The 25,618-nt window shown below is 32.5% G+C and overlaps 1 protein-coding gene and 1 pseudogene across 1 annotated transcript; both read left to right on the forward strand.

Annotated features, from left to right (window-relative positions):
• The first annotated feature begins 2,462 nt into the window (after positions 1 to 2,462).
• LOC133703474 (pyruvate decarboxylase 1) lies at positions 2,463 to 7,541 on the forward strand. Its single transcript, XM_062128020.1, has 7 exons — positions 2,463 to 3,188; positions 3,381 to 3,544; positions 4,861 to 5,422; positions 5,820 to 5,908; positions 5,998 to 6,115; positions 6,508 to 6,696; positions 7,111 to 7,541. Exons 1-7 carry the CDS (start codon positions 2,700 to 2,702, stop codon positions 7,279 to 7,281), a joined length of 1,782 nt encoding a protein of 593 aa, XP_061984004.1. The 5' UTR covers positions 2,463 to 2,699; the 3' UTR covers positions 7,282 to 7,541.
• Positions 7,542 to 8,761: 1,220 nt separating this feature from the next.
• LOC133703678 (malate dehydrogenase, mitochondrial-like) lies at positions 8,762 to 22,713 on the forward strand (annotated as a pseudogene).
• The last annotated feature ends 2,905 nt before the right edge of the window (positions 22,714 to 25,618 follow it).

Raw genomic sequence — 25,618 nt, forward strand, 5'->3', positions numbered from 1 at the left:
TTTGACATTTGTTTAGATATCAAGATTCAAGCATTGCTATTTTTGTTATATACTTTATTTCATGAATATTGTGTGTTGAAAAAAGAGAGAGTTACCGCCTATCTATATTGATTGATGGTAGGCTTAAAATTCATGAACATCATAGTAACAGATCACAGTGTTTTTTATACACAAAAAAGTTCCTGCGATCGCCATGGATGACGATATTTCCTCCTCCTTTCTTTTCAAATCCAGAAATTTTCCTCTCCCAAGAGAAAAAATTCAGTAGATGAACCAGATGGACCAATTCTCCTGTCATGGAAAGCCTGTTTTACTCCAACGGGCCAATACCGGCATACAGGATGTCATGATCAAGAAAAAGAAAACTTCCAGTAGGGCATAGGCTACTTGTGGCCTTTATTTCTTATGGTCTCCATCTTATTAATTTGCGTGGGAATGGCCTGGAGACTATTTGCAATTCGCAATAATTCCTCTTCCATCCAATTTTCAACTTCTGCTGCTTCATCTAGAAGAAGAAGAAGAAGAAAAAACCAGCTGGTCTACGAGGAATTATGAGTAACAAAGTGGCTTTGGCTTGATGGCTAGAAAGAGATTTAAGAAGGTTCAAATCTTAAACCAAATGATGAAATCTATCCAAACCATGGATGATTAGATTTGAAAAATATATTTAGGCTGGAAGCATAGACGCAAACACAAGATTTTATAGGCTTGAGTGGCTTAATTATCCCTTAACGTACACGAATGTGCATAATTAAGTCTCATTTATGGTGCTGACAGGAGCAAAAAGAAAACAATAATCACCTGATCCATTGAAAAAAATTAAAAACAAAACCAAGGCATGCTTGCTAATCAATCAAGGGGTGTCAACTCGTGCTTAAAAAATTAGCAACACTTGGGGATTTGGATTTGAGATTGACTATGCTTAAAAAAGATAATTTTAAATAAGAACAAATTTAAATTGTAGATAAAAAGAGTTTTGGCAAAGCAAAACTCCCTCTCTTGGCCAGAGAGTGTTCAAAAAAAGGGAAAAGCAGCAATTCCAAGTAGCATAAAAACCAAGGCAGCCGCCTCCATAGTTTACATCAAGGAAACAGATTCCCGTCAAGCAATGCTGTGAATAGAGCAAAAAAACGTTGTTCTCCTACAGATACAAAAAACCAGAAACCAGACAACAGACAGTCTCCACCACTGATTTTTCTATATTTTAGTTTCCAGCCATTGTTGATTTCTGCTCTAGAACATGCAGTTGAATATCCTTCGTAATTAAATACTAATTAAAGTAGCATGCCAACACCAAAACCACACCTAATACAAGCCCACCACGGTACTATAGACCCTGGTTTTTCATCTCCCCTTCCCCACCATGCAAGTGTTCTTGCAAGTTAGTACCTCTTGTTTTTAAAATCATATCTTAGTCCCTTTGATTGAAGTTGACTGGGCTTCCTCTAGAAATCTCCAAGATCACCTTTTCACATGCATTTTTTTTAAAAAAATTTATTTGAAAGCTTAATAAAGCCATCCATCGGGTGTGGATACTTTGTCTACAAACTTTTCATAAAGAGTATTTTAGTTTATATTATATATTTTAATTTTGTTTTTTTTATCAAGTTTATCATTTTTCACATGTCACGACTTATTTCCTTTCAATTTGTCTCTAGAACAAGAAGAAAAATAAATCACTTTATACACTTAACTTTTCAAGTTATAGTTTTCTTTTTGCCTACAGCGCCTGGTATGGGGGCAGCAGTGTAATTGGAGTTTTATGAAATTATATATTTTTTTATTTTAAATTATTATTTTAATTATTTTGATATGATAATATTAAAAATAATTTTTTAAAAACTATATATTTATAAATAAAAAATATTTAAAAAAACAACTTTTATTACTTTCTATATAAAAAAAACATGTGAAATTACAATGGCATAACAATGATCTATTATTATAAAAAAGAAATATTTTTGGAAGGTTACACCACAAAGTGTTAATTTACTTTTTAAAATATTTTTTATATTAAAATGTATTAAAATAATATATTTTTTTTATAAAATTATTTTTTAGATCAGCGTATCAGAACAATTTAAAATATATAAAAAATTAAATTTTATTAAAAAAAATTAAATTTTTATGAAACATAACTATGCCTAAAATAAATGATTTCTAATACTAATTACGTGTAAAGTGTAACTTTTAAAGAATTAGTAAGTGGTGGAATGTTTGTCCGGTCAAGCTACAAGAATTTTTAGTAATTTTCTAATTTTATTTTTATTAGGTGAGATTGAGATTTTTTTTTTCCATTTATATTTGAGGTAATGAACAGTTTGATTGTCATGGAAAACCTATAAAAGGACTAACATAAGATAGATATAAGAATATAGGGATTTAATAATAGACTTTTTGAAACAAAATAATTTGTTATTTCAATAAAAACAGCTATCGAAGAATAATCCGTCTTTAATACTATTACTTTTCTCTCAAGATGACCTCGCCTCGTCAACATGGCCATACCACTTGCCCATGGTTTTCAAAACCAGAACCAGAACCAGCATTTCTTTTTACAGTGAAGCCCAACTTGTCAAAACCTATATTATCACACACACAAAACCCTTCAAAACCCACAAAAAAAAAACAATCAATTCTTTCATCTCTCTCTAAAACTTGTAAGCACTTTCATATTTTTGCTTGAGTGTTGTTTTAGCATGGATTCTGCAATCCAAATTGGCTCAACGGCACACCACAACTCAGCATCATCTCCAGCTCCTGCTCCTGTTCCTGCCCATGCTTGCAGCGGCACTTTGGGGAGTCATTTGGCTCGGCGGCTGGCAGAGATCGGCGTTAGAGATGTGTTTTCTGTTCCTGGAGACTTTAACTTGACACTTTTAGACCATTTGATAGCTGAGCCGGAGCTGAACTTGATCGGCTGCTGTAACGAGCTGAACGCCGGCTATGCTGCTGATGGGTATGCACGTGCCAAGGGTATTGGGGCATGTGTGGTGACTTTTACTGTAGGTGGGCTTAGTGTGCTTAATGCGATTGCTGGTGCTTATAGTGAGAATTTGCCAGTTATCTGTATTGTTGGTGGGCCCAATTCCAATGATTATGGAACCAACAGGATTTTGCATCACACTATTGGGCTGCCTGATTTTTCCCAGGAGCTTAGGTGCTTTCAGACTGTCACCTGCATTCAAGTAAGTCATCAATAAATTAAAGCATAATTATTCATACCTTAAGCAATTCTGTCTATCCATTTCCATTTGTGTTTAATGAAAAACATGGATCCTGTTTATGTTTTGTGTAATGGATTTGGTGAACAAGGAACTTCAGTGTGTATTGCATGTGTTTTATCATGATGGGGTAATGGTGGTGGTAACGTGTGTCAGGCAGTGGTGAACAACTTGGATGATGCACATGAGCAGATTGACACAGCAATTTCTACTGCTTTGAAGGAAAGTAAACCAGCTTATATTAGTATAAGCTGTAATTTGCCTGGAATTCCTCATCCTACTTTCGCTAGGGATCCTGTGCCATTCTTTCTGGCACCTAGGTAAGTCTTTTCTCTCATTTTTTAGGTCTCTTGGTTTGGATTTTGGGGTATCTTGTTCGCTTATCATGAACTTTGAACCAGATTGATTAGTTGAATTGAAAATCATAGGTTTAATTTCTACTAAAATTTATGACTTTTTGTTGCTCTGTCAAATTTTAGTATGATAATGGTAAATTAGAAGCAATGTGAATAATGGAGCATGATTGGAATGAACTACTATATATATAGACAGCTTTGATGATCATTGAAGAGCAGATAGAAGGAATTGTCCATAAAATGCTTTGAGTGATGATTCATTGGTAAAATATTTGATAAACGGAGTTTATTTTGTTAGAAGAAGAATGGAAAGAAATAAGTTGAGCAAGAACATGAAGATGACACTGGGGTTCTATAACATGCTGACATACAAAATTTAAATGGAGATAACAAATTATGAAATTTGTTATATGTTGAAATAGATAGAAGGAAAAAAAAAGGGGGGTAAAATTAAGGTCCAAATAAGCACATACAAGGTGTATAATTTAGAGAAGTTTTTGGTCAGTTATTATAGTGCTACAATTTGATTGTTGAGAGTTCATTTCTCCCATAGTGGAAATTTAGGAAAAGAGAAAAGGAAAAAGAAATTGACACATTTTGGGTATGTTTGATAACATAAAACCATTTTTCTTTTTCATTCTCAGTCATCATTTTCTTTTCTAGAGAAATTGAAAAGCATGTTTATTTGTTAAGAACAAGGACAATTTTTATCAAAAAAAGAAAAATGTCAAAATTAGTGCTAGTTTTAATAAAAACCAAAACCATGATTGATAATAGTCATCTTAATATTTTGTATTTATGATAATTTAATTATAAAATTTCAATTTCAATTTCATTCAAATTAAAAATTATCATGAAAATATTTATACTTGATAACTCAAAAAAAAATATTTATATTAAATATATAATAAAAAAATAAATTTATGACATTCAATAAATATAATAACTGCGAAGAACTAAAATATATTTTCCAAACTAAGTACAAATTTGGAAAATTGGAAAACTAATTTTGTAGTTTTCTAGATGGAAAAATATTGTATTTGAAAAAAAGTACTAATTTTTCTTTTTCTGAATCTTGTTTTTCATAAAATTGAAGTACTAGTTTGTTTCTAAAAACCCGTATTAAACTTTGTTTTGATGTCATTATGCAAACAGTTTTATTGATAGACAAGGACACATCAAAGCTCAAGGGATTGTGTTTTTCCAGTTTAAAATTTGTTATTTATATGCGATACTTGTTACAGAGATTTTGAAGCAGTTATTTTTTGTTTTTGATGCAGGGTTAGTAATCCTTTAGGATTAGAAGCAGCTGTTGAAGCAACTGCTGAATTCCTGAATAAAGCTGTGAAGCCTGTCATTGTTGGTGGACCCAACCTTAGAGTTGCAAAGGCACAGAAGGCCTTTGTAGAATTTGCAGATGCCAGTGGGTATCCCGTAGCAGTCATGCCTTCAGGGAAAGGGCTGGTTCCAGAGCACCACCCTCACTTCATTGGGACATACTGGGGTGCTGTCAGCACCGGCTTCTGTGGGGAGATAGTGGAGTCTGCTGATGCATATGTTTTTGTAGGTCCCATCTTCAATGATTACAGCTCTGTTGGATATTCCTTGTTGATCAAGAAGGAGAAAGCAATCATAGTGCAGCCCAATCGTGTGACTATTGGAAATGGCCCTTCTCTTGGATGGGTTTTCATGACTGACTTCTTAAGCGCGTTGGCCAAAAAGCTGAAGAAAAACAGTACAGCTTTGGAAAATTACAGACGTATCTTTGTCCCTCCAGGCATTCCTTTGAAGCGTGTGCAAGATGAGCCTCTTAGGGTCAATGTACTCTTTAAGCACATTCAGGTAAGCCTCAAACGATTGATGTCAAACAATATTTCTTTCTGGATCATGTTAGAGATCTATGAACTTAATGATCATACAATCAATTGCTATGTTTGTTAATATATGCTTCTCATGTTGGTCAATGTTTTTTTCCTCTGTTTCCTTCTCATATTGACATGGAAAAAAAATGCTTGTAACCTCTAAGTGTTTGAGCATCCACTGTCATTTTTCCATTTATGTAAATAATAGGGGTCAGTCACCATGAGGACATGAATTGCTAGCTTGTGTAGGTTGGTGACTTAAACGAGTGTTGGTTAAATATTTAGCTAGTGAATGTTTAGGAAGTAGCAATCTCCATTAATTCCTGTCTGATTATTACTTACTGCCAATTCTTGTAAAAAAATTGAACATTAAACAGGACATTTTAGGGGGTGATACTGCAGTAATTGCTGAAACTGGAGACTCATGGTTTAACTGTCAGAAACTCCGTCTCCCTGAGAATTGTGGGTAAGTTGGAGTCTTTAATAAGAGCAATATTAGCTCCTTTACGCCTAATGTTAACAGGTCGGTAACTGTTCATTAACAATTTTCTGCAGGTATGAATTTCAGATGCAGTATGGATCAATTGGCTGGTCAGTTGGTGCAACTCTTGGTTATGCTCAGGCAGCCAGAGATAAGCGTGTAATTGCTTGCATAGGTGATGGGAGTTTTCAGGTGAGTGATACCATTTGACTTACACTTCAATTTCTCATCTGTAATGATAGGAAACTCTTCACCATCATATTGCATAAAAGAAACACATAGTAAGGGAAGAACAAGCAAAAAAAAATGACTGTATGAGTATAAAAAACTGAATTATTGTATAAAAATTGTCATTGTGTTTATAAAGATAGCGCAAGGGAAATTTAAATAGGATACTGTTTATTAGTTATTGTTACAACAGTGTATATTGAACAAGGCATCCGCCATACCAATACTAAAGAAAAGGTTTGGAATCCTGATAATGGTGTTGTCATTATAACTTCTTTATGCTTATCAGTGGTCCATTTTGATGTATGCAAAATTTTAAGTTGTACCATATGGTTAACAATTCTCTTGTTATTCAGGTAACAGCTCAAGATATCTCAACTATGATCCGATGTGGGCAAAGGACTATCATATTCCTCATAAACAATGGAGGTTATACAATTGAAGTAGAGATTCATGATGGTCCCTACAATGTGATCAAGAACTGGGACTACACTGGCCTTGTTAATGCCATCCACAATGGTGAAGGAAAATGCTGGACTGCAAAGGTTAGCACAAGTAGATTTGGTTGATATCCTACTCTTCTTAGTTATGTTTGAGATATTCTGTTTCCCCTCCTACCTCGATCTTTTTTTTGCTTCTGCACCAAATTCAGGTTGTTCCCCTTCACTTATTTTTATTGTGCTGTTAGGAAAATTTTCCCTTTTAGTTCCCACAGTCCCATCATTTCTTAACTGCAGCAATGAGTAGTTTCTACTGACTCCTTTGGCTTTATAACCCAAGCAAGAGCAAGTAATCCTAATCCGAAAACTTTTTCCAAAGTGCAAACCTCAGAGAACAGGGTGGTGTCAATATACACATCCTACAAACCAAGACGAAAAACTTGTGCAGTTAATTTGCAAATAGTGACTGAAAGAGTGATTTCTTCAGGATAAACTGATGAATTCTGCTGTGAAATACAGGTGCACACCGAAGATGAATTGGCAGCAGCAATAGCAACAGCAACAGGGGAACAAAAGGATTCTCTCTGTTTCATTGAGGTTTTTGTGCACAAGGATGACACTAGCAAAGAGCTGCTGGAGTGGGGATCTCGAGTTGCAGCTGCAAACGGCAGACCTCCAAACCCTCAGTAATATAGACCTAGGCATAAATTCTACTTCATAACTAGAATTGAGTGGCAAGATACGATTCCATTGTTTGTATTAAAATTGCCACTAGCCCTGTTACTGCTTTCAGCTAACTGTTATTATTACCCATCAATGCTGTATTTTGAACCTGTTATGTCACTTTGTGAATTACGGAAAGGAGTTGGATCTGTGATGTGAATTAAATCGAGCCGTCTTGTTGACGGGTTTAATTTAATATGGCAAACTACAAATGGAGTTGAGCTCAACTGTATGAATGGCTTCTGCAATTCATTTTTTTTCTGCTGTGTTCTATTTGTGTAGTTCATAGAACTTCTCCTGATTCTGTTCCATCAGTTCATCACTAACTCATCTTTCTCAAGACAGCAAGTTCCGAAACGACCCCCTCCCCAACTTTAGGAAATAGATCCCACATGGATTATATATGCTGTGATGCCCCTTCGCTGCCTGATGTCTCCAGATTTTCAAGCGACACTTTATAGGTACGTTGATGTAAAACACAAGAAGCTAAATTTCTTACCATAAATTCATCGTTACAAATTAGAGCATGCATGCTTTACAGCTAGAAACTAAGAGACGAGACAGAAGCGTGCATCTTTCTGTATCTCCCACCATCCCTTTCAACCAAGGTTCTCAATTTCTGGTTGACGTTTTAGTTTTTTAATTGAAATGATATATTTTAATTTATGAGCATTTCAACATGTTGTTTTGGGGTTAATTTTTTAATTTTATGATTCAAGTCATAAGATTATTATAACTCTAAATAAAATATATCAAAATAAATTATGAATAATAAATTTATTATTGAACAATAAAATTGATAAAAATTCAATATAAAAAAAGATCACAATAAAATCATTTAAGTTTACTCGGTTTAACTCTCAAAACCCGTGATTCGAGGCATAAAATTGTGATAACTTTATATAAAACAAACCAAAAAAAATAACAGCTTAATTCATAATCAATGAAATTTTAAAGATGTTGAATGATAAAACTATATAAAAAAAGATTAATTATAAAAAGAACAAAAAAAAAAACTTGAGCCAACTATATTAAGTTATTAACTTATCAAATTCGTGACACAAGTTATAAAATTGAGATAACAATAAAGAAAGTAAATCATAATAAATTAAAAAGTTTAATCTCCAATAAATCACGTGTTGAAAAATAAAATTGAAAAAAAATATTATTTAAAAAATAAAACGACCAAATTAAACTGAAATATCTTAATTAGAATTGAGCTGAGAAATCTAGATAAAATTTATTTTGAGCTGTTTTATTTTTAAAAAATAATACAAGACATGGCGGTAAGAATGAATTTTGACATTTGCTTTCAAGCTCTGCCTCGTTATATTGGGAACAACATTTGATTTGGCTGTACATAGAAATGTTTTGACTTTCTAGAGTCTTTGGGAGGGAATACAAAAGGATGAGGTGGATACAACTGCATTTTTCAAGAAAGATTATAATGTTTGGTCATGAAACAGTGGTATTCTCTGTTTATGAGAAGGTTATTGTAGTGAAAATTCATCACGAAGGTGACTCCATTCTGTAGTGATTGCATTTTACACTTCGATTTAATGGAATTTAAGCCAATTCTTGTTCATCTTATTAAGTCCTTGCACCATGATGATTGTATCTGAATTGATTTTGCAGCCCTGCTCAACTATTCTTCCTTTGCCATCCCCTTGCCCATTATGTTATCAGACTACATGGAGTTGGTAGTTGGTCTTTTTTCAGACTTCCTCAGATAATTGGAGACAATATCGCAAGCTGACATGACCATTTTTCATGAGCATGAGCCTTGTAAATCACCACATACTTCAAAGTTTGCTTTAGCTGATGTACATAAGTTCATGCTCTAAAGCATCCAGAGTGGCGGCGACTTCGCCACCTCAAAATCTCGACTTTAAAAGCTTCGCCCTTTATAGGTTCCCCACGCTAAACTAATGTCTTATCTTCTTCCACTCTATTCCTGTTCCATTCCCTCTTTTTCTACAAAATTAAGGCTGCAATGTTAAGATCATCTTGGACAGCATTAAGGCCATGCACCTCCAGCAGGCACCTCGTCTGCTGATCGTACTCATCAACAGAGTGTAGCCCCGAAAGCAAAGTGACAACATCAGGTGCTGCAGGTGGCATAGGCCAGCGCTAGCTTTGCTTATGATGTTAAACCCACTAGTCTCCTCTCTCTCCCTTTATGATATAGCCTGTACCCCTGGTGTTGCTGCTGATGTTGGCCACATCAATTCCCGTGCTGATCTGGTCTTGTCAGGTTGCAGGGTATGGTGGAGTAGAACAACTAGCGGAAGCAATAGAGGGATAAGTTATTGTGATTATTCCTGCTGGTGTTCCAAGAAAACCCGGAATGACTCGTGACAATCTCTTCAAAATCAAAGCAGGCATTAACAAATCTTTAAGCACAGCCATTTCCAAATACTGCTGCTGAAGTTTTCAAGAAGGCATGAACAATTGACGAGAGGAAGCTGTTTGGGGTGACAACGCTCGATGTGGTCAGAGCTAAAACTTTCTACGCTGGGATGGTTAAAGTTCCTGTGGCTGGTATATCTATATTTTCTTGTTTTAGTTTGCTTTCTTGATTCTTTAACTATTCAAGCTATCTTAGACACTGAGGATTTCAAAATTAGGCAAGAGCAAGAAAACTTTTCTATGAAAAATATGCAAATTAGTGACGATTAAGTGGCAGACAAGTCTGATGTCTACGTTGAAGTGATAATGTTAGGGGATTTTCGTTGAGACATTATGGATTGATATCTAATGTCCTCCTTCAAATTCACTCTAAGTGTCTGATTGCATATATTTTTAACTATCTCATTTTGCCATCCTGTGCTAAACTCATTCTCATTGACTAAGCTGTTTTGATATTGTGTAAGCTCCTCATTCGACCAAGATAGCATGAGCTTTGGCCTCTTCTCTTTAATTTCTATCCATGCCATTGAAAGCCAAATGAAAGAAGAAAATTCTGTGGAGTTTCGAAGGAAATGTATGGCTGAGTTTTCTGTTCCCTCTTCCCATTGCAGAGGTTAAGGTGCCAGTAGTTGGTGGCATGCTGGTATAACCATCCTCCCTATTCCCTCTCAGGTCTATCCCTCGTCATTCTTTGGCTTTCATTTCAAGTGATTTATAAGAGCTAAACCTCTGAGATCTACTAATGTTACGAGCTTCAATCTTTGTTGTGTTGAATTATACAATCAGGCCACTCCCAAATCCAATGATTTATCAGATGAGGACACACAGACTCTTACAAAGAGAACACAGGATGGAGGAGCAGAGGTTGTGGAAGCGAAGGCTAGAAATTAAGGGATCACCAACACCTTCCATGGCGTAGTGTCTTGATATACCTCTTACCATTTTTCTCGCACGAAAAAGTAATGCTACTCTGTTAAATGACTTTAAAATCTCTTGTAACGATGCTGGAGCTGTCTTTGCTAAGGAGTTCCAGATACTGTTGAATGCTCCTTTGTGCAAACAAGCATCTGTGACTTGCCTTTCTTCGTCTCTAAGGAGAGTCAAGGGTCACTAGCTAGGCACAGACTTCACATCGCAAGTTGGGCTCAAATCTGATATGGATTAATTTTCAAAGCTGATTGCTTCCATGACGCTGCAGGTAAGGCTAGGAAAAAATGGCGTGGAGGAAGTCTCTGGATTGAGTCTTCTTCTGACTACGAACAACAGGGTCTTGAAAGCTTCAAGCCGGAACTCAAGGCTTCTATAGAGAAGGGGAGTCAAATTTGCCGCACTCCATGTTGCAACGAAAAAAAAAAAAACCTCATCAATTCCTTAGAGGGAAGAACCAAGGAGGTAAGTTCAACAATTAGTTGATCGAGAAATCCTTCTTTTCCTTTTCTTTTAGGTATTATCTTATTTGCTTGCTGGAAAGTAGTTTATTTTTGGAAAGTAAATTTTAGGAAAAATAAATTTTGGAAAAGTATTTTTTGATTTTTAGTAGTGTAATGAAAAATAAATTAAAAAATATTTTCTAGTGTTTGGTTATATTATAGAAAATGAGCTGAAAAATAACTTATTAATGTTTTATTTTTTTTCAAATTTATTAAAATAATGAAAAACAAATCTTACAAATTAAAAAGTTGAATGAAAATGAAATTGAAAAAATATAATTTCATAAATTATCTCAGATAAAATAAGTAATAATCATAATAATAGAGATCAAATAAAAAATTAAAAAATTAAAAGATGAAGAAATTAAAATAATAATAATTAACATTTCATAAATTATTTCAAATAAAATAAGTAACAATCAAAAGAATGAGGATCAAATTTGATAGATAAAAAATTTCAATAAAAAAATGATAAGGAAAAAGCAAATAACAATTATAAAAATAAAGACCAAAGTTACTATAAAAGATAAATTTTAAGAGATGAAATTAAAAAATAAATATTCAAAACAAAATATTTATAACAATCAAAAGTTTGAGGATCAAATTTGATATAATCAGCAAATAATGACATTTCTAAATTTTTCACAACTTATGGAAAGTGTTTTCCGCCCAAATTTTTCAGGAAAACACTTTTCTGGAAACTAAGTCAAATTTTTCTTTGACTGGAAAGTGTTTTCCTTTGACCGGAAAGTATTTTCCTTTGACTGGAAAGTCTTTTCTGTTGACCAGAAAGTGTTTTCCGTTGACCATATTTTCTAATGGTAAACAAACACAGGAAAGTTTGGAAAGTAATTTCCCAGAAACTACTTTATGGAAAATAAACATGGCCTAAATTTCATCAATAAATCTAAAGAACAAGAAAATGTTTAAATAATTTTTGATTCTTGAATGGTATAAGAGTGAATAGCCACTTACGGAATCTTAAATCTAGTAACTAGGGGTGAGAAAAAAATTAAAAAACCGATTAAACCGAGAAAACTAGAAAAAAATAACCGAAAAAACCGAATTATGAAAAAAAATCTATTAAACCGATTAAAATTTTGAAAAAACCGATCGGTTCGGTTTTGGTTTTATAAGCCTAAAACCGAACCAAACTGAACCCAAACCGAGCTAAACTGGAAGAAAATCAAGTAAAACCGGAAAAAAAACGAGCCAGAACCGGAAAAAACTGAGCAAAACTGGAAAAATCAAGCCAAACCAGTCTGAAAAGATTTTTATTCTAAAAAATCAAACCGAACCGAACTGAAACCAATCGGTTTGAAGCAATTTTAACTTTTTTCAAATTAATTTAGATTTTTTAATATAAAAATTAAATCAAAATAAAAAAATCCGCTGCTAGTATGACTGACTTTGCTCAGGTAGGCTTCTTTTTCTCTTGATAAACAGTGCTCCACGAACCTCTGCATATAAATCTGAAGATGGTGACTGACATGTGAGAAATTTAGTTAAAAATATATTAAAATAATATTTTTATTTATTTTTTAAATTTTATTTTTGATATCATATTGAAATGATATAAAATTAATTTAAATAAAAAAATATCAATTTTTTATATAAAAAAGAAGCAGGATATAAATTTGTAATATCAAAAAGTTGATTAAAAAAAACAAAAACAGTGAACGAGGTTTGAAATGCTTGTCTTTATACCCACTGTCGCCCTTTCAATTTTAAATTATGTAGAATGAGAGTTCGTGCTTTATATCAGTCTGGCGAGTGGTCACCTCACGATAACGAGTGTGGTTGATTATTAGCCGTTCGATATTTTCTTGTGTCTTGGATATCGAAATTTTCACTTGGCATTATAGTTTTTATGATTGTGATTTTAAAAGATAAATTTAAAAAAAAATATATGTGTTTGATTAAAATTTGTGTGAAATAAATTTTTATATAAAAAATAAATAAGAAATTAATTTATATAAATAAAAAGCAAATTATTTAAACTTAAATAAAATTATGATTTAAAATGCAATTATATACATGACACAGTAATCTTTAAGTTAATGTCATATGATTTTTACATGTCTTAATTGTTGAATGAGTCACACTCTAACTGTGGTGGGGTTGGGACTCCTGGGTCCATTAAACTCATTGGTAACTTTAAGGGGATGTTTTGGTGGTGGAAATAAGTGCTTCCTTCCAACCTTAATGTTATTATCTAAAAAAAAAATATTAATTTTTTTGAATGCATCATACCATTACAGGGGTGTGTTTTTAAATTACTTGAAAATAAATTTAATTTCAATTGATACGTAAATTGGCATGAAGATATCCGTTACCATTAAATAAAAAACTCATTGATCTTGATCCACCTAACACCTTTCTCCCACTTATATTGTAATTTCCAATTCCATTGATATAATTATATCTTTTTATAATTTAGAGTGTTAGAGAATAATATAAATCATATCTTAAGACCTCACTTAATAGTTTAAATTTTTAGTTTGAATTGTTTTTTTGACATGATATTAGAACCTTGATGATCAAGTGGTTACAAGTTCGAATCTAAAGCAGGTAGAATTTATGGTATTAGAACCATATAAGTTGTCTAATAAAAGTTTTGGCGTAAAGATAGGTAGAATTTATGAGATTGTGTGGGAAAAAAAGCAAAAGAATTTAAGGAATATATAAAAAATATTTGTACAATGAAAGAAAAAGAAGGATAAAATATGTATAAAATTATGGAAAATAAAATAAAAAATACAAAAAAGGATTCAAGTTTTTCTCGTAGACGGGCTGCTCCTAAAATACCTGAGTTGACTAGGCGAGCAACTCAGCTCGCCTGGGCTATCCAAGGCGAGTTGGGTTAGGTCTTTGGTATCTTTTTTTTGCTTGGCACATCGTTTAGCCCCAAGTCTTATAAACTCATGTTTGTAAGACTATAACCAAGTAAACAAGGGAGAGAGAAAATAATACTTACATTGTAAAAAATTATCTTATAGCAATGTATTTGAATGCTTAAATTCATGAAAGATTTTTGTCAATAGTTTATGGAGAAAGATTCATGTTTTAGAAGCAAATGGACTTTGAGACAATGGAAACATTGGGTCGCTAAAACCTAGAGATAATTGGTCACGTAGATCTAAAGATTAATAAAGACTTTTCCTTGTAAATTTTTATAGAGACATTTTTTTTTTGAGAAATGGAGATATACTATTTATTTATTTTATTATATATATTATCATATATATTTTTGGAAAATTCAAAATACAATAGGGATACAATTTTGGGACTCATCTTCTATTATCTAAGGTACTAAATCACAAGTATTATTTCTTGTTTGTTCATGTTGTTCCTCATCCTTCATAAATTTATAATGTACCATTTGAATATTAATCTTTCTATCTCTATTATTAATGTATGACACTTTTTTGTGTCATGTTCATGATCATAATTATAGAGACATAGCTTATTAAGGTTTATTGTGTCTGCGTTACTTTTCATAGGAGGAGGATATTAAACAAATCCTTTCCCTTTAATCGTAGCTAATACTTATGTTCTTGTGGTGGTGAAAAGTGTAATTATGAGTTTAGAAAATGTAAGGCAATCATGAATGTGCCTTTTTTAGCTTCTGGATGTTCTTGTTGGAGATTGATGGCATGGTGGAGACTTTGCCCGTGTATAAAAGCATGGTCGATCCTGGTCACATTAGCTTTTTCCACCATAATATAATTTTGTATAGTGTGTTTGACCCTGATAAATTTTTTTTCAAGGAGTGTATATAACCCTTCTCATTATGAATAGTTGTAGACTTCATTGATCAGGGCTTTGGTGACGATAGGTTCAAGCAAATTCTCCAAACTTAGCATTTCCTCATTGAATCCATAAAGATATGCTCTAATGCTTTCATTATCTCATTGTGTAATGGCAAAGAACTCTGTAGTGCTTTTTTTTGGCAAGGATGCTAGTGCTGAAATGAGATATTAGTTTCACGCATAGATTAGAAAGACCTAGGATGAAGCCAGGTTTAATGTTAGGATATCATATCGTAACAAATTCGTGGAAAGTTATAAGGAACACTTTGCACATGACATCACTTTTTGTTGTCGCTAGCTCTGAGGTGCTTCTAATATTTTGTATATGCTCCCATATGCATGCATATATTTTTATTTTTTTATTATTTTTTTGGGGCCGGGCCTAGCTCAGTCCACATGGGCTAAGCTAGACCCAGCCAGCCCGGCCCAGTCGCTGGCCCAAGCTAGTGACCTGGCTGGGCAAAGCATGCGCGAACTTGATTCACACGTGCATGGCACTGTGCGAAGGTAATTACCTTCGCACAGTGCTAAATGCACTGAAGTTTCAAAAAGAAAGAAGAGGAAGAGAGAGCTTACCTTGCCGCAGGTTGCTTCGCTGGAGTGTTAGCGTCTTAGGCGAAGATCAGTGAAGGCGTCCGTTGCTAGGAAACTGGAATTTCTCCTTCTATCTCTGCTTTCCTGCCCTCTGTTTCCTCTTCTCTCGTCAGTGAATTGTTTTTGCTCTGTTTTTCTTTTTGTGCTCTGTTTCTTCACTAGAGTGAAAGCTGGTTTCTGTTATGGGGGTTCTAAAAAAAAGAGTTCCTCCGGTTTCTTTGTGTCCTTTTTCTTCCCGGTCTATTTCTCTCGGTCTCTCTCTGTTTTCCCTCTTCGTCTGTCTCCTGGGTTTTTTTGCTTCTCCTTTATCTCTGTCTTTTTGCCTTTTTTTTGGGTCCTGGGTCTCCTTTTCTCTCATTTTCCCCAGTTTTTTCTTCAGTTTTTTTCCCTCCGCGCTCTCTCATCTTCTCTGGCTTTATAGCCAAAGAATGCCTAGCATTTGAAACAGCTTCCATCCTTTACTCCAGCAACAGCTCCTGAGGAGGAAGACGAAGAAGGCGATTAACAAATTCTAAAACAACGGCGCCGTTTGTGTGATGGGAATAGCCATTTTCAATCTGGTCACTGAAGTTCTGAACTCGTGTAATCAAGCCCCTAGGTAAATTATAATTGGACCCCTGTATTTCGGAGCCTTTTACAAGCTAGTCCTTGGACTTTAATCTGCTGCAATTTTACCCCTAATTAGCCCCAAACTTTGATATTTCTTCAATTAAGCCCCTGACTTCATTAATTAAATTAATTCCAAGCTTAATTAAGTCTCAAAACTTATCAATCCTCCAATTAAGCCCTTGATTTGATTAATTAAACTAGTCAAAAGTTTAATTAAATCTTTAAACTTCCAATCATGTTGCTCTTAATCTAAATTTTAATTCATTCTTTATTTATTTTATTTTTACTTGTTTTTCATCATTTTTTTTTATTTTTCATAAAATAATAATAATAATTAAAATAAAAAGGTTAAAAATTAAGTTATGATAGTTATTTTTCAAAATTTGAAATAAAATTCTACCTAAATTAACCGACCAAACAAGCCATAGCTTCCGAGGGGCTAACAAGGAATAATATAGGTTTCAATGTCATCTATGAACATCAAAAAAATATATATATACAAAAGAGAACTTGAAAAGAAAGTTGAAAAACAAGACAAAGACTAAGAGGAACCTTGGTAATCTCCTCCAAGGACATGTCATTTGGGTATATTAATTCTTCCTCCTCGTCTTCAGTAAGCCATGGCTTCTGACCATCTCGCACGATACCCTTGCCTTTGACCCAAATAGCACATTGATTTTTAATTGAGAAGAAAAGGGGAATTAATAAGCCTGTGAAGTATAGAAAAACCCTAAACCCTGTAAGGTGTCAGGAGTTTGTTCTCAAAGTGAGAGAGAATTCATTCGAGATGAGAGTTCACATTTATAAGTGTAGTGATTGTGATTACAAATCTGGAAAACATCTTGTAGACAACAAAACTGCTTCTTTTTTTATTGTGTAAAGTGGCTGTGTGTATCGTGTTTTTTAATTAAAAATACATTATAATAATATTTTTTAAAAATTTTTAATATCAACATTTTAAAATTATAAAAAATAATTTGAAAAGTACTTTTAAAAAGATGTATCACAATACTAAATATTAAATACCATGTAATTTTTGTGTAGTGGATGTTGATTGTTAGGAGAAGTGGGTTTTATAGATCTATTGGGTTTTGCTATCGTTATAGATTCTTGGCAGAGAATTTGGTATTTTAGGTTTAAGTCATAATTTCATGGTTTTTTTTATAAATATTTGTTTATTTTAATTTGACACATGTTTTTTTGTAGAATTTTATTTCTTTTATTTTTTATCATCTTTTACAATTTTAAAATGTATTTCTGTGATAGTGGAATGCTTGTCTATATGTGGCATCATGTTTAATGAAACAACATAGAAGGATCGAGAAATTTTGTTGTACTCAAGTGGTAAATTATAATTTGGTCTCACTAAAACAAATGCCACATCATTATATATATATATATATATATATATATATATATATATATAATAATCTCTCTCTTTCGACACTATCTCTCTCTTTCAACCAACTTTTTCTCTCAATTTCTAACTTGGTTCATTCCTCTCCACCTTTCTTTGTTCAACAAATTCTTTCTATTCATGTAAAAATGGTACGAGTATCTTGATATGATATGAGAATCATTCAAGAAAGAAATAGCCATAAATAAATTAGAATTAGATACAAAAACTTAACCAAGAAAAATGAGTTTTGATTTGTTTAACATTTTGTTGTGGCAAAAGGTAAGGAAAAACAAGAATTGAAATCAAAGTTGCAAACCTTTGATGAATTTTCTTGTTGATTAATAAAATAAGTGAATGAGAAATTGGGTTCGTAAAATTAGAGATAGAGTTATAATTGAAAATTTTCATCTAGTTTTTGATTAAGTATAATTAAAATAACATGATAATTTGATTAGTTACATATTGAACTCAATAAAATTTCTTTATAATGACATAATCCTTACAAGAAACACAAGTTTGAGGGTAGAATCAATAGATATTTTTTCATAAGGACAAAGTTTTTGAAAAGAAAAAGCGCAAGCTATTAACTTGTTAAAACAAGATTCAAATAAAAATATTAATAAATGAAAACTTAAATACAAATAAATCATTGTTAGATCCAAATTAACATATATATATTTTTTGAAGAATCAATTTATTCTAGGGTAACATGTTTTTAGATCTAGCACGTATTATTTTTTGAAAAAGGTACAAATCTTCTTCTTATTGTTTTTTAGTTATTTTTAGAATTAGAATGTATCAATGTAGCAATTGTTATTATGAGAAATTATTTCATAGAATCATGTGGATCAAATGTCATATTATAGCCACATGGATCCAATAGGCAACAAATTACCAATCATAATGTAAGACCTCCTTACACCTATCAAAAATAATTTTGGATGTGCATGAATGTTAAAAAGAAGTGTTCTTCTTTGAAAGACTTGTAAGATTTAAATTTGAAATTTTTTTTATGATCTATAGACCATAAGAAGTTACTTGGCAACTCGCTCGTTCTTTTGGGAGAGATCGGAGGAAATGATTACAACCATGCATTCTTTGGAGGAGTTAGCACTGAGAGTATTCAAGATCTTGTACCTTACGTTGTTAACATCATAGGTCAAGCCATCAAGGTAAAAATTTCACGCAAAATTAAGAGCAATGCAGGAGTTAATTGAACTAGGAGCCATAACAATATTGGTTCCTGGGAATCTCCCAATTGGTTGCTTGTCATCCTATCTAACATTATTTGAGAGTTTAGATAAAAAAAGACTATGATCATTCTACCGGTTGTCTTGAGTGGCTGAACAGATTCTCCGAGGATCATAATGAACAACTTTTGGCAGAACTAAAGCAAATCCAAAAGCTTCATCCACATGCCAAGATCATTTATGCAGTTATTACAATGCTGTAATGCCTCTTTATCACTCACCAAATCAATTCGGTATGTTCATTTTCTTCTCCATGTTACCATGTATAAGCATACTTTATAATCCTGTAGTGCAGAGATGTTCAAATGTTGCTAATTACCATTTTTTTTTTCTAGGGTTTACTGGAGGTGTTCTCAGAGCATGGTGTGGCCGGGGAGGAACATATAACTACAATTCATCAGTTGAATGCGGCAATCCACTTGCAAGTGTTTGTGATGATCCTTCCTTGTATATGAATTGGGATGGCATACATTACACAGAAGCAACTTATAAATTGATTTTGGAATCCGTAATAGAGGGCTCATATTCCTTTCCGTCTTTCAAAGCTCTGTGTAATTTGGATGGTAAATATTTTAATTATAAGTAGCTATATCAATAAACAATTGCTTATGATCAGCCTATCTTATAATCATATAATTAATAGCTTCAAAATGTAAGGCACTTTATGTTATTTGGACATAGGGTTTAGGTTTTTCTTTAATACATAACCTAATTTCCCGTGTCCTCATTTTTTTGGCATGGAAAAAAAAAACTCAATTTATTATGAACATATAGATAGTAAATGCTTTTTTATTTTATTTTTGTAATTAAACGCATTTATTAAAGGAGAAACCAAAATATTTTTCTGTAAGATCAAATACGAAAAGAAAAGAAGATTAGAATTATTAATAATCTATTTATTATGAGTATTTAGTGTTAATCTAAATATAATATATATATATAGGTTAAATTAAAAATACTATATAAATATTATTTAACTCTTTCTTGTCTCTTAAAAGCACTTAAAAATAATAAAATAAATAAATACAAACTTAAACAAAAAAATTACTTACCATTTTTTTGTTTTATTCAATATACTATTTGGGAATTTATTTATTTATTTCACCAAAAAGAAATCATTCTTTCCTTTTCCCCAAGCCTCCACTTGTATTATATACACACACATACACCAGTAAAGGTGTTTTTTTCATGGCTAAACTAGAAAAAGAAACATAGTAAAAGAAGGAGAATTACGTGCCTTAGCGGTGACAGAATAAATCTTATAGTGAAAACAAATTATAAGAGAGGGGAAAGGCGTCAAGAAACAAGGAGGAGCTCATATTCCTTATTTTGATCACTGATGGGCTAACAAGTCACGGCTAGCATGGCTGTCCACACAAGACAGTCTTTCCATTTGCGCCTAGGCCCAAACAGAACCGAACAAACAGAAAACAAAATGAGAAAAGGGCAGGACAACACAACAGGAGAGGAGGAGATTATCTTTTTTATTTTTTAAAAAAATTAATATATTTTTAATATTTTTAAATCATTTTGATACGTTGATATTAAAAATAATTTTAAAAAATTAAAAAATATATTATTTTGATATATTTCTAAATGAAAAACACTTTAAAAAACAATCGCAACCACACTTTCAAATAAAAACAGCAACCTTTTCAAGAACAGGACTTTGAAGTGATATTAGAGAGATGGAAGACATTATTGGAAACATTTTTTTGAGATAAATTTAATAACAGCAAACAAAGCCACCATTAGAGTTGGGATCGAGCCACTCACATCGCTCAAAAGGGATGGAGCATGATTCATTTGCTATCTTGTGTATTACATGCATCAACAAATTTTCCTTGCTTTCCTCTGCTTCAATTGCTAATTCTTTAATGATTCTTCAATTCAGTCTCCAAAATTAAATTAACTGGATATATACATGCTAAGAGGAAAAGGAAAAGGAGGGGGGAAAATACTAATCTCACCTACCATATTACTAACCTTGTCAGCACGATGCCGGTCCAAGCTCTAGCTCAAATTATAGACACGGGACTTGTAAATACGGTGACAAGCAACCATTCACTGGTGTTATATGGCAAGAGTGGGTGCATGAATTGTTAGTGTAGCATCTGGTTTTCTCTCCGGTAACTATCACCAATGACAAGTATGATGTCAACTTTCTCACCAATCACTCTCATGAGAGCTAACATTTCCCACTAATGGCACAATCAAGCAAAACAACGAGCAACTTAATTATTCTAGCTTATTCTAGAATAATTTATTATTCAGTAAAATATTTTATAAATAGTAAAATATAGTTAGTCTACACTTGAGTCATTATATATGTTATTTGTTTAGTTATAAACTCAGGAGTAATTTTCACTTAATAGCTAAAGAGAGAGACTTAGTTAAATTTAATTATATTATTAAGATTAATATAATATATATAAAGATTGTTGTAGAAAACAAAACGGATATAAAGTGTTTTTCTATCCACCTAACATGTCTGGCTTTTCCTTCAATCGATTAATCATGAAAGTCAATATTAATCTTGATAAGGATAATCTAGAGACGGCACTTATGGATTAATTATTAGTGTTGGAGGTGCAGTTGGCCGGCTAATATGGTCTTCCAATGACACTCTCTCTCTATTAAACACATGGTTGATGAACTTACCTTTGCTAGATAACCCCTCAAATATGATGATATTATACATATGTACTTACTGGCCTTGGTTAAGAATATGAATCCTTAACCTCCACCATTATTTCTCGTCCTAATCTCGTCACTAGGAAACCTCAACAGACTTCCAACCATGGTCGTGATGGTTATCATGGTAGAGGATGTCTTGGTTGTTTTTACTATCGTGATGCATATCAATTATCTGCAATCACTTATCAAGTATGTTTCAAACCTTGTCATGTTGCAAGAAAATGCTATCATAGGTTTAATCTTTCCTATCAGGGTTCATAAACTCCTACACTCAGCCACAAGTTATGGTTGTTGTGATTTCTCAACACACTGATAATGATTTCTCTACTGGAAAAATATTCATCTCTCGTCTTGTTGTCTTTAATGAATCTCTTTATCCATATAAAGTTCTTGAATCTGTCAAACTTATTACCTAGTTAAATCCTGTTGTTTTTCCACCTAACATAAACTCATCATCTTCTAGTAACTCCTTGTCTGCAGGTAACTCCTCTCACTGTCATAATTTTAATCAGTGTTAATCTTTCTTCTATTAATCCTGTCATAATTCTACTACAGGACTTTTTTATTGTCAAATATATGGGCAGCCTCAACTTCTTTTTAGGCATTGAAGCCATCATAATGATTTTGGTTTTTTTTTATCTCAGAAATGCTACATTCTTGATCTTTTTATACACAGTCAGATGAACAAAGCCAAACCATATATTACTCCAATGTCAACATCACAACATTTAACCAAATCCAATGGTGCTCCATTCCATAATCCTATCTTATATCACAATATTGTTAGGGATTTACGGTATCTCTCTTTTACAAGACCTAACCTTGTTTCTGTTATATATAAAGTTAACAAGTATATGCAGAATCCAATGTAGTTGCACTAGGTAGCTGTCACACATATATTGCATTATTTAAAGCAAACCATTCATTATACTTTACTAATCCAACCATCTCATGATCTTCGGCTACAAACATTCAATGATGCCGACTGGGCACCACACCAAGATGACAAACGTTTTATTAATGCTTATTTTGGCACAAATCTGATTTCATGGAGTTTTAAGGAACAACAAACTGTTGCTCGCAATAGCATCAAAGCTGAATACAAGGCCCTTGCTAATGCTGCTACAAAAATTCAATGGTTCAAGTCCTTACTGCATGATCTTGGTATAAAACTTGCTCACTCTCCAATGTACGTATAAGAGACTCCTTATCCTCAAAAGTTCAAACATCAACAAACTTCACCTCTTTAAAAGCTTCAGATGACAAATTCAAATCTTAAATTAACACATATGTAAGCATTTATGTAGGATAACAGTTAGAGTTCTACCATTATTTAAATCTTTTATATATACACTATAGAACATGTGTATCAAATATAAGACAATTTTCGTTGATACTTTTCTGAAACTAATACATTTCACACTGATCCATAATTTGTTTTCTTGATGAATATACAATCTAATCTATAAAGCAAGGAAAAAAGGTTTATTTTGGAATTTGTGATTTTAGCAAAAGCCTAAATTTTTTTTTTTTTTCTGTGTTCATTCTAAATTGATTTCTTTTTCGACTATAAAGAGATAGATATTTAAACAACTATTCAACTTAGGACTTTTCAACTAAACTTCAGTTGATATAATTATCTCATGATATGATATATATATTTCATTGAATTTGCAGCTAGTAGGTGCTTTAACTTCATTGGATACCCTATAACTCTTTCGTTTTTCGCCATTTTTGATATTTTTCCTTATCCTTGAGATAATTGAAATTACAATTGAATTCATAAAATATGCAACATATACTTTTATGACTCGAGGAGTATGAGATGCTGGGAATGAAACTAGATGCTCATGGCAGAGAATTAAGTGTATTTTTATAGAATAAAGTTGAGCCTGTATTGTTTGGAATATGTCACTAATAGAATGGGAAAAATAAATGGATATGCAAATGGGAAATATTTCATCGTGGTTTACCACCAAATCGCCGATGAAATTTTTTGTTGACGTGTCAAATTGCTAATGGAGTTTCCATCAACAATTTTAAGAGGAATTAAAACTCAACATTCCTCTCATCTCACTATATTTTCTTCTTTTTTTCAATCCAAATTACAACAGCCCTCTCTCTCCCTTAAAAATTTTGACAGGCCCACCCCCTCACAAACCTGGCCACCATAACCCGTTAGCACTAAAGTAATATATCTCTGAAAGCCTGAGCTTCCCTCCTTTTATTTCACTATTTGTTTTAAGCTAATTTATTGAGATTTAGTTGTAATATTTGTGATTTAGTTGTATATTTAAGTGTTTTTCTTGTTTTATAATAATAATTTTATTATATTAATAAACAATTTAGGATTTGTTTGATATTTAGAGGAAATAGATTTAATTTATTACTTGACGAAATTGAGTGTGATTTTGGAATTTAGATGTTTTAAAATGTAAAAAATAATTGATAATTTAATAAGAAAAATCAAGTGAAGACAGGACATTTTTCGAAACATGAATCATGTCAAGGGGCAGTAAAAGCAAATGTGCATGTAAATCGTTGTTCAAAAATTTAGGGTTCCATAGTAGTGTCAAAAGATGAAGATAAGTAACTTGTTTGATGAAGAATATAGTAGTGCATCGCAAGGGAGTGAAGCAGTGCGTTGTTTGATCAGTAGGTGGTGATGCCATGAAAGTTCTGCAAGAAAATATAACCAACCTAGGTGTCGGGGGCATGAAAAAAGCACACAGGTGTTATCAAAGGTAGTGATCGTGCAAGCAAAACAAGCCCAGGTTTGTTTGAGAAGAAGTTGCAAAAAAACAACAACTGAAAGATGAACCGGGTGTGCTGTGTATATTTTTATTTTTATTAATTTGAGTGTTCAGGTTAGTTTATTTGTATCTCGATTAATCTCACGAATTTTAAAATTAACGATTATATAAACCTCTAATAATTCTGAAAAGATTCAAACACACTCATAATCATTAGAGAATAATCCTAAAACTTAACTAGTTAAGCTTCTTCAGGGTTAAGGCGTGTTGTTTATTTAACAACAGACATAAGGGGCAATATTTATAGCAATGGACTTCTAAAAAATAAAAAAACAATGTGCCATGAAATGGCTATGAAAACCCAACACACAATCGTAGTTCATTTTGTTTCTAATGTCAGTAGCATTGAGAGGCCGAGAAATAACATGAATAATTTTATTTTATTTTTTTACCTTAAATGTACATTTAAGTAATTTAATCGTGCATTAAAAAAGAAAAAAACCAAGACTATCCCAAGACTCTATATATATATATATATATTTCTTCCAAGTATAAGTATTTTAAATTCAATTGGAAAATCATAATTTGATTGCTCCAATTTACAGCACACATGAGTCATGCACTACACAGTGTTTAAGAAACATTTTTTTTTGTTTATTATTTTATTAGCGATCATAATTTTATTTTTGATTTATTATTAATATACTTTTAATTTATTATATTAAATACATGCATTATCTTTTCATTTATCGGTTGATAAGTTTCATGGTATAAAAAAAAAGGTATCTATAATATCAATATACTTTTTTTTCATTCAAAATTAAATCTTTTTTTTTAACGTGGATGTCCGACCCAATATGTGCGCACCTCGACTAATCCTACGGGCCCTGAAGTTAACGACCATATAAACCTCCAGTAATCATCATATAAACAACCATAGGGCTCAAACTTGAGACCACAGAGGAAGCAAACCTCTCAGTCTCAAGTTTTTACCATTAAATTACCATCTAAATAGTTTCAAAATTAAATTTTAATTCTACATATAGCATAGCAAAGGTACATACACTGGAATTTATTGATCGAAACTAACTTAAACCGACCTTGTGTGAATTATTTAATTGAATCCGAACCCTCAAAGTCAATGCTTATTAACAAGAACATTATTGATGCGTGATTGATAACAGCAGCACACTGAGAAATTCCCATACACATTTCCAATCACACTCTTGACTATAAAGAAATTAGATGCAGTTAGTCTTAAGTTGGTCATAAATCGCAATCAAAACAAATTGTCAAAAAATAAACAGGATTATCCATTAATAATCTCTGTGCATGAACAGTGCCGGCATCT

This window comes from Populus nigra, chromosome 9, assembly GCF_951802175.1.
Source record: "Populus nigra chromosome 9, ddPopNigr1.1, whole genome shotgun sequence".
Lineage (NCBI taxonomy): Eukaryota > Viridiplantae > Streptophyta > Magnoliopsida > Malpighiales > Salicaceae > Populus > Populus nigra.